The sequence below is a fragment of the Pseudophryne corroboree genome, chromosome 4 (assembly GCF_028390025.1).
Source record: "Pseudophryne corroboree isolate aPseCor3 chromosome 4, aPseCor3.hap2, whole genome shotgun sequence".
NCBI classification, from domain to species: Eukaryota; Metazoa; Chordata; class Amphibia; order Anura; family Myobatrachidae; genus Pseudophryne; species Pseudophryne corroboree.
Window position 1 is genome coordinate 631912348 of NC_086447.1, and position 13852 is coordinate 631926199.

Consider the following 13852-nt stretch of genomic DNA (forward strand, 5'->3'; position numbering starts at 1 on the left):
GGAGCCAGTGCACACCAGATAGTACCTAATCTTTCTTTAGAGTGCCCAGTCTCCTGCGGAGCCCGCTATTCCCCATGGTCCTTACGGAGTTCCAAGTATCCACTAGGACGTCAGAGAAACCAAGTAATCCATGGGTGAGTTTGTCCTAGTCTGCCTACTAACACAAGAGAAAATGTAACTATATAAAATGAAATTTTTGTAATGTCCCTTATAAATGGCCACCCAAGTGAATTTGCAAGGTTTGGTGCTCTTTGCCTAAAATGACGACTATTTGGAATGGGATACAATGGCCAGGAGTATATACCACTATAAAGGGGCAAATTTAATTTGCTGCATTACCGCAATTGCAGTTTTCGTGGCTTTCACAGCTTTTTTGCTGTGAAATCAGGATTTTCACGAGTATGCGCGCTCCCGTGATTCGTCTATTTAATAGAAAATTCGTGAAAATGGGATTACCATGAAAATTATTGTTGGCAGTAAAAAGTGAAAATATGGTAATATCTGCATGTACCACCCAAAAAAAGCTATACTAACATCAGATAAAAGTAGAGTATATAAGTTTATTATTGGTTATAATAAAAGTATTTCTGGTTCTTAAATTGGGTCAAATTGCTGTTATGTGCTTTTTTTTTTTTTTTTAAATGTAAAAAAAAATAAAAATAAAAATTGAAAGCTAGTTTTTTCCCCAGCAAAATAAGTGCAAAAATTAAATTAGAGGTACATAAAAATGGGTATAAGTATATATTTGTGTCATTTTAGTGGGGATGGACTAAGGAAAAAAAAAAAAAGAAAAAAAAAAAAGAAAAAAAAAAAAAGAAGAAGTGGAAACAGACCGATTACTCCCAACTGCAAGTCTAAAAACACCTCTCCCACTCATAAAGCACCCCAATATACCTGTACTATACCTTGTACCCCAATTTCCATAATTTTACACTTTTTCGGTCTAAAAATTACGTTATTAATGGCCAATTTAACATAATTAAAAACTTCTAAGTGCCTAATTAGTAATTCAGAGTAGTTCCCCAGGGGTTCAGAAGAAATTCCAGACACCAAGTTAAAATAGGGATTTTCTCCAAGGTTATCACCTGCTTGGAGTTGGTGAATTTAAATTTTCGGCAAAATTACTGCGAAACCGCTTTTGCAAACAAATGAATAGGCCTTTTCACAAATGTATCACTAATCATATTTATAACTATTTCTTGGATTCAATTTATTTTAACTTGGGGTATATAAGGGATTTTGCGGCTGGCTGGTAATTTTGGGGGCATCCTTGTTGCTTCTTTTACCTATTACTTTAAAGAACAATGACAAAAATCACAGTGAATAGAGCTGAAAACATCTGGGGTTTCTCACACGTCTAATTACACATTTTCCCTTTTATTCATAATGCAATTTCTTCCATCTAGTGGGAACCTTGGGGGAAAAAAATATGTTTTGCAACACTTTTCAACTGCCAAAACAAAAGAACTTGTACACTTTTGCCATTTAGATAAAAGTCATACCTGATTGTCCAGCAGAGGCTGCAGCATCGCGCTTGCAGAGCCACCAGCTTTGTATGTATCTCTCTGGTATGATCCTACTGGATCAAAGCTGTAAACTGCTCCCTTACCTAGAAATTAAAGCGTTGAAGTAAAATTCAGGCCATTCGTGTCTCATGAACAAATATACAATTCGGTGCACACAATAAAAAGGAGTTGGGCGTTCAAAAGAAAAAAAAATTGCACACGACTTTCTGCAATGATAATTGCTAGCGAAACAAGCGACTCCAATGAGTGCGGTAATTTTGTGGCATTTTTGTTAGAGGGGAGGATGCCTTGCTAAACAAAACTAGGTGGGATGTGGCCTCACCAACTATAATGCACCCACGCCCCAGTGTTGGTGTTTGTATCTTGCAATAGCATATGCTCCAAAAGTACAAAACCACTACAATTACGGGGAACAAAATAAAAAATTTCGGTCACTTAGTATTTAATTATTTTCTCTGAAGTAGGCTCTGGGACACTGTAACATGGGATTGAAGGCTAAATCTAAGCTCCACCCCCTGCAACCCCATAATGCCAATACTTCTTTAAAAGAGTCCCGTAAGAAGTAGCAGTAACCTAGTAAAATTGTTAGAACAGATATCCTGTATAATCTCCTGTAGCCCGGTGTGGTGTGTATTCTGCCCCTGGACCTGTGTCTGATTTGCTCCTGCTCCCTCTGAGCTGTGTTTGGTGTACCTCGGATGATCCCAGTCTGTGTAACAAGTGCTGGAATCGGAGCTGTGGACGGCCTGCATGTGCCCGGCGCCATCTTTGGAGCGGGGCTTTCTGCGCTTGTGATTCACCTCTCTGTCCGGGCTGCCCTCTGCTGTATCTGCCGCCGCTGGTGACTCTGCGGGACCCTCCTCACCTTCCCGGCGAGTGCATGCTGAAGTAAGCTCTGGGTTCCACTGCCACTGTGCCGCTGCTGAATCCCGGAACCGCTGGCCGCCATCTTGGGAGTGGAGCCATATGATCCTGTGTTCCTCCCTGTGAGCCGCAGCTTCTCTCCGCTGTCCTTTCTGATGCTGGCTGCCCTGTGAGGATCTCCTGTGTTCACCCGGAGGGCCTCTGTTGTGGCTGCTTTTCTGGCTCTGCTCCTGTCCGCTTCAGGTCTGATCTCCTGCTATTCCTGGTGGGGGAAACGCATATCCTGCTTTACTTACCTGACACTTCCCCTGCAGTGATTAACACTCCTGAAAGCTGTGGATCTCCTGTTCCCGGTCTTTGTAGTTGTCTCATTGTGGCTTAGCATTCCCCCCCGACTCCTTTTTACTGCGAGACTCATGGCGCAAATTCTTCAAGCTATTTTGCAGTCAGAGGCTAGGATGAAGGCACGATTGGCAAAGATACATGCTGCTCTATACCTTGGCTGCTTGGATTCGGCACCCTCTGCAGAGTGCCTGGATGCTATACCTGAGAGGGTGGAGGGGTTTGCACCTCCGCAAATCCAGGAATTGGGGTCGATATCCGTTATTGACAGCGCCCCTTGTGATTTCTCGACAACTTCTCCCTTGAGACTTATTTTGACATTATGCGCCACACCAACTTTATGTTGTGAATCTCCTGCTGTGATATGCCTGGACACTGTGCATGAGAGAGTGGAGGGCAATACTCCTAAGCAAATCCTGGAACCATGGTTGCTACCCGCCATTGCGAGTGCTCCTTGTGTCTCTTCAATACTCTCTCTCTTGGAACTTCCTTTGGCATTATTTGCTGCATCAACCGTGCATTGTGTATTTCCTGCTGTTTTTTTATGCTGGGACTGGGGGAACATTTGTCTGTGGCTGTTGGAGAATTGCACTTCTTCTGACCTTATGTGCTGGGACTCATTATCCCTTACGTGTCTTTACCTGGGCTGTTTTGGTGATGCGGGTCCTGCGGGCCTCCAGACGGGCTGACCCACCTTGAATTGTTGCTTCTCCACTGTGCCTCTTATTGTTATTGTCTATAATGTCTTCAACCCTGTTTTTTGAATTAACCTTTATTATTTTTGTATCCTGTTTTGTTAGCTAAATGGCTGTCTCCCATATCTCGGAGTCTACACACTGGCTACTTGATCCTAGGCTTGCCTTTCCTTTGTAGGGTTTATATATATATATATATATATATATATATATATATATATATATATACACACACACATACACACACACACACACACACACACACCATGCCCTTAGGGTTTGCGGGGTTTGGTTTCCCCCAATTTTTAGTAGTTTAGTTAGGGAGGGGTGTTTGGGGATCCAGGTAGGCCATGAGTTGGGGGGTTGGTTCTACAGGGTGGGGGGATTTTTTGGGGGGGTGGGTTTGTCCAGTCTATGTTTTGGAGGTGTTGGGTTAGCGCACATTTGTCATACTCCGTTTTAATGGCAATACCTTGCTTATGGTCTGCTTTGGTTTTGGGTGGACATAATCGTACCGATCACCATTATACTTCTATTCCAGTGGAGTGGGGGCTTAGATGGCGCCTCTGGGTCCCTGCCTCGCTTCATCTATAAATACTTGGGTTTTTATGTATGATTTATTTGCTTTTCATGATGTGCTCTGTACTCCTGAATATTATGTCACCTAACATGTTGTCTTTGCTAAGTTGATATGCTTTGTGTATTTCTTATATATTAGTGTGCTGACCTTAACTTCCCAAAATATGCTGTTTTGGGGAATCTGTGTATTCCCTTAGTTCTGGGATTGTATTTTTGATTGCTCTGTTACAAGAAAAAGGAAAAACAATAAAAGACTATTGAATTTAAAAAACAAATTGTTAGAACAAATCAGTAGTGAAAAGAAGGTCAAGAAACCAAAATTTGCAAGACTGAGTGCAAGGGAGGAAACGCAGTCTTCCACAGCCTGCTTCAGGGAAAAGGATTCAATGGTAAGTGACCAAAATCCTCTTCTCTGTCAGCAAGGCTGGTGGAACACTCAACCATGGGACATTTAACAGCCCCCCCCCCCATGAGGGAGGGTATGCTCAGGCTGCCTGACTGGAGAACTGTAAATCTAAAGTGGGCATCACCTGAAGCAACGATAAAAACGGTAAATGTGTGAACAGAGGACCAAGTAGCTGCATGGCAGATATTCTCTCCCTAAGCCCCATGTTGCACTGCCCATGAGGTCACCACCGCCGTAGTGGAATGTGCAGACACCTGGTCTGGTGCCAGTTGCCCTGCAGTAGAATAGGCACGAGTGATGACTGAGCGGATACAACACGCAATGGTCTGCTTCAAAAATGGCCAACCAAGTTTGTGCACGTAATGGACGAGAAAAGAACCAGTATGCCAAACAGCAAAAGTCTTGTCCAAGTAAATCTGCAGAGCTCGAACTAATGGTGCCCCTACACTTGTGCGATGCTCTGCGACGTGACATCGCGGGGCATTGCACCGGTAGTTCAGGTGCGATGAACTGCCAAAGTGATTACCATGAGATCATGCGATAGATCGCATGGTAATCACGTGATGGGCACGTCACCGCCGAGTGGGAGCGGCCTCCGTCCGCTCCCAGTGGGTGTTCATCGTAGTGCGATATATTGCATATGTTTTTAAAAACACGTGATCGCACTGCGATTTGATAAATATTAAGTGCAGCACATACTATCTTGAGACGCAAGATTCGACCGGCGTGCCTGCGCATCGTGTTGCAAGGTACCTAAAATGTGCATACAACCCTTCGATTTCTCTAACAGATCCGGTCGAAATTAAAGGTTTGCACCGATTATCTCACAAGTGTATGGGCACCATAAGTCCAGCAGAGCCAGATCATCTCAGTCCCGAGAAGCGGCCAATGGAGGTTAAACCGGAAAGACAATTTCCTGGTTAAGTGAAAAGCTGAAACGTAGGAACCATTTAGAGAAACGTTCTATGCTTATGGAAGACTAGAACGGGTGCTTGCAAGACAAAGCCCCTAGCTTGGAAACTGGTCTTCTTGATGGCCATTTCCTCAGCTCAGCAGGTTTCCAAGTACGGAACTGAAGATCCGCCAACTCTAAAAAAGGTTCAATTGAGAGCCAATAGGATCAGATTAAGATCCCACAGCATTACCGGCGGATGAAACAGTGGGTGAATACACACCACACCCAGTAAAAAGATTCGGACCACTGGAAGGAGCGCCAAACGCCTTTGGAAGAAAATGGATGGGGACAATATCTTGACTTTCAAAGAGCGAAGGTTTAAATCCGTGTCCAAACCCCCCTAGAGGAAAGCCAAAAACCGTTAGATGAAACCTGAACATAGGAACAAGTCTGTGTTCACACCACGAGATGTAGGTCTTCCACACTCTGAAAAGTTTCTGGGCTCATAGCATAGCGAGGACTAGAGGGAGAGAATCCTTTAGCTTTTAAAAGCTCTGTCCTCATGCAGAAACTGTCCTTGTTGCAGCAGGTCTGGACAAACAGGAAGACTCCACACAGGACCCGCTGACATTTTGAGTAGGTTAGCCTACTACAACCTGTGTGGCCAGTCAGGAGCACTTTTGATACGCTTGAGAACCTATGGCAACATTGAGGCGGAGGAAACAGGCTACACGAAAGTGCCACAGAACAGTCATGGTTTCCACAGCAAAAGCCAGCGGGTCCCTGTATCTTGCACAAAAGCATTGAACCTTGTAATTGTGCCGAGAGTCCTTGAGATCCACTTGCGGAAGACCCCACTTCCAAACTAACTGTTGGAAGACCTCCAAATTGAGAGACAACACCTCCAGAAGAAATGTTGTCCCGCTGAGGAAGACTGTTCATCCTTGGTGCAGACAATTGGAAAGCAATGTTGATAACGCTGCCATTGCTGCTGCGCTGTTTGTGCCTCCTTGATGATTGCTATGTCACCGCCATGGCGTTGAATACGAACTGGTCAGCCATAATGGACTAAGCTTTCAAGAGAGCTACAAAGATGGCTCTGAGCTCGAGTATGTTGATAGGCTGAGACGCCTTAGCGGTGACCAAAGTCTCTGGAGCTCAAGGTGTAATGTTACGGCACCCCAAAAGAGAAGACTCTGTGGCCACAATGCACCAATCTGTAAAAAGGATCTGCAAAGGATCGATCCTGGGAGGAGATGATCAGAAACAAGTCACCATTGTAGAGATTAACGAGTGCTTGACAGCATCAGAATCGAGAGGGATGCTGAGCATCCCGTCCAATTCTGAAGAATTTACCACTGGAATTCCAGCAAATGAAACCTAGCATAATGAATGGTCTCAAAAGTGGGAGACCATTGTGCCCAACAGCTTCATACACAACATGATCGACAGAAGAGGTGCCGACAGTACCGACTTGACTGCAGGGACAGTGCTTTCGGACTGTGGCAAGAAAACCCTCTAGAGAGAAGTGTCGAAGACCTCCCCCAATAACTGAAGGCACTGACAAGGAGTTGCTGTGACTTTTCGAAGTTCAGTAACCACCCATTATCTTGAAGTACATGAACTGTGCGATGTAACTGCTGTCCTAACTGCAAAGCTGAATCGGCATTCACAAGTAGGTCGTCTAAGTAAGGTATGATCACGACTTCTTGTTTGCGTAGTAAGCGCGCCATCACTGACATGATGCACCCCCACCCCACCCTGTGGCTTCAGTCTCCTAAGTTAAGTGCTTTTCTCTCCCCTAGAGAAGAGCCTGTACAGGGAGCACTTCCATATATGATGCTGCCCTTACAAAACCCAGAGAGATGGCACTGCCATTCAGGACAGCACTGAACGCCCAGTACCCTCTAACAGTGCCAGGCTCCCGCTCGGCAAGCTAGTCTCCAGCAGCAGGGAAAGCTCCATGCAGCCACTGTACTAAAGCCATGTGCGGTTATAGGCAGCGTGCAGATCTTCCAATAAAGGGAAAAAAAAAAACCTGAAGATAAAAGTAAAAACATATACTAACTGAAGGAGGGCTGCACTCCCTAAAATACGTGCCCTGACCCAACGCACCTGTGTGCTTTAAAAAGTTTTTTTTTTTTTAATAGCACAATGAATGGAAATCCCTGGATATCTGGGACTTATTGGAATTTGGACTATCCTTACATCATAACTATATATAAAAATTTAGCACTGAACAAGGGGGTAATTCAATGCCCCGAAGGCAGCCCGCAGGCTGTTTACAGGTATTTGTTTTGAGCTTGAGCAGGCTCAAAAATAAATCCCAGATAAATGGCACTTTTTGGGGGTTCTACAGCCACGTTAGCACATAGGTCCAGGAACATGGATCCTGCATTCTATGCGTTAACGCACGTTAACAGTTAATGTACCAGGAGAGAAAAGGGGGTGCTAACTGAATTGCACTGGGCATTAAAGCCTGAGACCATTTTTACCACCTGGTAAATTATTGGGCTAATAGAATTCCCCCCTAAATCTTTATGAAATATACTACACTATGGAAAAGTGTCCATTTTCATAGATCTTTCTTGATGTAAGGTGAAAATAAGCACAGTATCTATTTACTTAGCTATGCAGATAATTTGCACTATTTTACTCTTTGATTTACACCAATTACTGCAATAGGAGGAGCCTGTGTCATCTTATCACAGACTCTTATCCAAAACAGATGTAGTAATAAAATTGGTCATTTTCTCTGATGTACAGGAAGTTCCCTGTTTAAGTCTACTGATCACACGTGTAACAAGATTACAATATGAGCTTCTTTGTCTTTTTTTTTTTACATGGTGTTCTAAATGAAAGAAGAATTTTCTTCCGAGTCATATCTGAGGAGTCATGTCATGTTTAATTTCAGATAAACTGTACTTTTTTTTTTATTGGAGCATATGCAATGAGAGAATGTACAGTAGAGAAGTATATCACATACAATATGTAAGAAGGAATACAATAGCCATAAGGCTACAACGTTTTGCAGTTTGAAAAAGTCACAAAACAAGTGACATACAATAAAAAACTTGTAAGTATTGACAAAAATCAAAAGTATTATCGATTAATGATTGACATGGAAAACTTGGTTATCATATACACAACTGTTTATATTTTACATTTGGTACAGTGCCACTTTTTATACTACACGCATCACTTATGGAGACACCATTGTGTTTTTTTTATATTTTTTGTAAAATAGTTTGGATCTCAATGTGATTTATACAAGACTTGCTACTACACTGTGCACATGGAAACTTACTAGGCATTTTACTGAAGACTGTCATCACTTACAATGACACATTTTGAACATAATTTTTCAGTGATTGTTATTGACTTTGCGCCACAAGGGGTGTGCGCGTATTATAGATGCACACACAAAAATATATATATATATATATATATATATATATATATATATATATATATATATATATATATATATATATATATATATATATATATATATATATATATAGTGCAGAAGACCCGGCACTCCTCACGCTCCCCAGCGTATCACTGCTGTGCTCCCGTGCCCTCACCTCCTAGGATCTGGGTCCCATAGACAGCAGTGGAAATAAGTGCGGCACTGGGAGTCTTGGAGATAAAGGTGAAAAAATCGTGTCTTTATTGCATCAACGTTTCAGGGCTGCGTACCCAAAACGTTGATGCAATAAAGTCACGATTTTTTCACCATTATTTCCAAGACTCCCAGTGCCGCACTTATTTCCACTGCTATAGCTATATTATATATATATATATATATATATATATATATATATATATAATTTTATTATTATATACACACACCAGTATTGCATACAGTTATGGTATAATAGGTCAGCAGTCTGACACGTTCAAAAGGTCAACGTAAGAAGGTCGATATGGGTTATTCATATTTTTGGGGGGTGTTCCAATTTTTCTTTCAAGCACGTGGAATTCCAATTAGTGTACTGCTTCGCTCGCCATGTTTCTAAGGTGCCTCGTTCCGCACACAACACATGTGCTGCTTATACAAAGACTTAGTTACTAGAATGTGAAATGTAGAAGCTTACCTTCTTCATCAAGGCCTCCAATGATATTATATACATAGTAAGGAAAGAATCGTCTTGAGTAGAGTATTGTTGAGAGCATTGCTGCTATTGCACCACTAGTCATGGTCTTGTTGTTGGAGTGCTTGTACATCTTAAAATAAAAAGTTGAAAATTATGCAGGTTATGAGAATATATGCACCTCCATCCAACATCAATGAATTTATATAAAGATTAAATATTCAAATGCAGAGCTTTATAAATTAAAAGACAACTGGCATAAGGAAGATAAAACTTTAGTCCCTATAAAACCCATATCCAGATACTTTTTGCAAAAGAAACGCATGGAGGGTTCAGATTTATTTACTAAAATATCATGTGAAAAATGCGTATTAGGTCCAAGCGCGAAACACCAGGCTAATTTAATCTGCTTTAAGAGTTGCTCTGACAATTCTTCCAACTTATTGACCCAAGCTGAAGTGGTCTTTGCCACCGGTCGCTACATTAAGAGTTTAGAATAGGTTAGATTTTCCTACCTCTACAGTTCTTAAGGGCTACAACACTCTTAACTGGAACAGTAGCAGCCTGCTGGTTCACATTTTAGAGCGCTACACTGAGGTCCATAGATGCCATGAACTCACTTTGCTCCATCTTGATTCTGCCCACAATGTACTGGGTGTTCAAATAATTAAAAAAATGTAGCAAAGACCAATTTGGATTATGCATCACAAACAGATTGAAATAAAACCCTAACCTATTGTCTGTCTGGTACTACCACCAATGATGTAAAGCGAGTAAAGAATCTTCCCTCAGAGCAAGATGCCTCCAGTAAGACCTGATGAGAAAAACTGTCTGAAAGTGAAACCCAGCAGGAGCTACAAATATCCCTGAATCACAATACTTCTTACCCAAACATCTGCGGTAGAATCCAACCACTGGTCCCAAAAGAAAAGATGAAAGGCTACCACCACACAAAAACCTGGTTGGGCTGATGCCGATAATTCTTATTGCTTCTCAGGTTTCTATGAAGCTGGGATTTGTACTGTCCAAGTCTGTCTGGCTGTATGATGATCTCTTCTATGAACAGAGCATTGACCACAAATGGCCTGATCCTTTATGCAAAAAGAGGATTTTGGTACTTACCGATAAATCCATTTCTCTGAATCCTCTAGGGCAGTGATTTTCAACCTTTTTTAACTCGTGGCACACCGAACAATATTTTTAAATTGCCAAGGCACACCATCAGTCCCCCACGGGGAAAAAAACAAAGACGTTGGCCCCCCACAGTAAAACAAAAAGCCTCCCCCCCCACACACACACACACAGACATTGGCCTCCACAGAAAAAAACGATTACATTATTCCCCATACAAAAAACAATCACATTGCACCCTACATAAACCATTTTGCTCCCCACATAAATTACATTGCTCCCTACATACAATATATTCCTCCCCAAATAAGTTACAGTGCCCCCCACATAAGTTACATTGGTCCCCCATACTTTATTCCCCACAAATATTAGCCCCTACCGTCATCTGTCCTCCTCCTTGTCTGTCCCTCAATGGCGGGGGGTTGCATACAGTGCTGTGAGCACTGAGCAGCAGGCGGACATCTGTGGGTGCCTGCATGCGGGCGGCTGGTGCGGATGCGGGAGGGTCGCGGGCAGGAGGAAGGGCAGAAGTGGATGCGGGAGCGTGGCGGGCAGGAGGGAGGGTAGGTGTGGATGCGGGTGGGCTGCCTGGCTTGTGGAATGACCGATGATGCGGCGGGCGTGACCTATGATGTCACTGCTGCATCTCCATGGCATAGGTCACGGCCCATGCGCGCTTGAGTCTGTGCCTCCCAGAGGATCCCAGTGCTGCTGCTGCCTGGGCTCACAGTTTGTTTTGAAGGTACGGCAGCGGTTCTAGCTCCGCGGCACACCTTACAACCAGTCACGGCACACTAGTGTGCCGCGGCACACCGGTTGAAAATGCCTGCTCTAGGGGACACTGGAGTCCTATACAGTAGGGGTGTGAAGCCTTGAACCGGAGGTGTGGCACAATCTTAAATTAGCATTGTCTGCACAGCAGGCTCCTCCCCCTTCACATCCCTCCTCCCTCAGTTTGAAAAAATGTGACTGAGAGAATAGGACATGACACTATAGCCCATGGCGAGGAACCGAACCGTACAACATATCAAACAGCGGCCAAGAACTCTTAACCGAATAACGAACGCTATTTGCACGAACTGATTAAAAACAAGAACTTTGAACACAGCAGGTTGACAGCACCGAGGCGGGCGTCCAGTGTCCCCTAGAGGATTCAGAGAAATGGATTTATCGGTAAGTACCAAAATCCTCTTTTCTCTTTCATCCACTAGGGGACACTGGAGTCCTATACAGTAGGGGACGTCCCCAAGTTTTCCCCCAGGGAGGGAGTGCTGTCGGTGGCCTGCAAAACTAAACGTCCGAACTTAGACTCTCCGGACGCAAAAGTATCAAACTTGTAAAATCTTGCGAACGTGTGGGCTGAAGACCACGTCGCCGCTCTGCAAAGTTGAGTAGTGGAAGCACCCCTGGCAGCCGCCCACGAGGCACCCACTGATCGGGTAGTATGAGCACCCGTCTGAACCGGAACCTGTTTTCCACAGGAAATATAAGCCTGCCGAATGGCAAGTCTAATCTATCTGGACAAAGTCTGCTTAGAGGCCGGCCAACCCTTCTTTGGCCCATCATAAAGAACAAACAAATGGTCCGACTTTCTGAAAGATGACGTAACCTGTACGTATACTCGTAAAGCTCGGACAACATCCAATGACACGTCCTCATCTGTGAGACCCTGGAAAGATGGGACCACTATTGGCTGGTTTACATGAAACCTCGACACCACCTTCGGAAGGAAGTCTGCTCTTGTACGGAGTTCCGCCCTATCCTCATGAAAAACTAAGAAAGGACTCTTACAGGATAAGGCTCCCAATTCAGAAACCCGCCTAGCCGAAGCCAAGGCAAGTAATAACGTGACCTTCCAAGAAAGATATTTCAGGTCTGTACTTGTCAACGGCTCAAAAGTCGGTGACTGCAAATATTCTAACACCAAACCTAAGTCCCATGGTGCCGTGGGAGGACGAAAAGGGGGTTGAATCCTCAGAACCCCCTGTAAAAAGGTTTGAATCTCTGGCAAGGATGCTAGCCGCTGTTGAAAAAGGATGGAGAGAGCCGAAATCTGAACCTTCAAAGAGCCCAATCTGAGTCCTCCCTCTAGACCGGCTTGAAGGAAAAAGTAGAAGTCGCGATAAATGGAAGTTAGATGAATTCCATCCCCGTTCCCGACACCAAGCCATGTACCGTCTCCAAATCCTGTAGCAGTGCCTGGCTGTGACCGCCTTCCTAGCGGCAATCATTGTAGGAATGGCCGTTCGTGGGATCCCTCCGTTTCTTAAGATCCGGGTTTCAATAGCCACGCCGTCAAACGCAGCCTGTTTAGGTCGCGGTGTAGGAACGGTTCCTGAGATAGCAGGTCCTCTCTCTGAGGTAACCTACAAGGATCTTCCGCAAGTAACCCTCGCAGGTCGGTGTACCAACTCCTGCGGGGCCAATCAGGTGCGATTAGAATGACCCACATTCGTTCCCGCTTTACTCTTTTCAGAACCCTGGGTATGAGTGGGAATGGTGGAAATATGTAAACCCTCCTATAACACCACGGAAGTGTTAATGCGTCCACTCCTTCTGCCTCTGGATCTCGCGTCCTTGACACGTATCTGGGCAGCTGATGGTTTTGTCGAGACGCCATTAGGTCCACCTGAGGCAGACCCCATCTTCTCACAATCATGTTGAAAATCCGTGGATGAAGGCACCACGCATGTCCTGGCGACTGAGGTAATCTGCTTCCCAGTTCTCCACACCTGGAATGAACATTGCGGAGAGAATGAGGTCTCTTCTTTCTGTCCACAACAAGATCTTTGTGGCCTCCTTTAACGCCATCCTGCTCTTTGTTCCTCCTTGACGGTTTATGTAAGCCGTCGTCGTGACATTGTCTGACTGAATCCTGATGTTTTGATTCATGACTAGGTCTTCTACTAAGAGAAGGGCATTGTAGACTGCTCTTAGTTCGAGGATATTTATGGGTAATTTGCTTTCCTGTAGCGTCCACCGTCCCTGAAACTGATGGTCGTCTAGGACGGCTCCCCAACCTCTGAGACTGGCGTCCGTCGTCAAGATCTTCCAATCCCAAATGCCGCATTTCTTGCCGGCTGTAAGGTTCTTGTGTAACGACCACCATATCAAGGAGACCCGTACTTGTGGTTGAAGTCGAATTCTCCGATGGAGAAGCCAGTGCGAGCCTGCTCCCTGAGCAATGAGGTTCATTTGGAATGGTCGGGAATGAAGTCTGCCGTACTGGAGAGCTTCGAACGACGCCACCATCTTCCCGAGAAGTTGCACACAGAGGTGCAGAGAAACCGTTTGCGTCCTCAGTACCTGAGTCACTA

General features: G+C 44.3%; 1 protein-coding gene across 1 annotated transcript in view; it reads right to left on the reverse strand.

Annotated features, from left to right (window-relative positions):
- The window catches only part of PSMB1 (proteasome 20S subunit beta 1), a 76431-nt gene that overhangs the window by 10985 nt on the left and 51594 nt on the right, over window positions 1-13852 (reverse strand). The window contains exons 4-5 of the mRNA XM_063917698.1: window positions 9408-9537; window positions 1503-1609 (exon numbers count right to left, since the gene is read on the reverse strand). Of these exons, the coding sequence (XP_063773768.1) occupies window positions 1503-1609; window positions 9408-9537 (237 nt within the window). The remainder of the gene's footprint in view (window positions 1-1502; window positions 1610-9407; window positions 9538-13852) is intronic.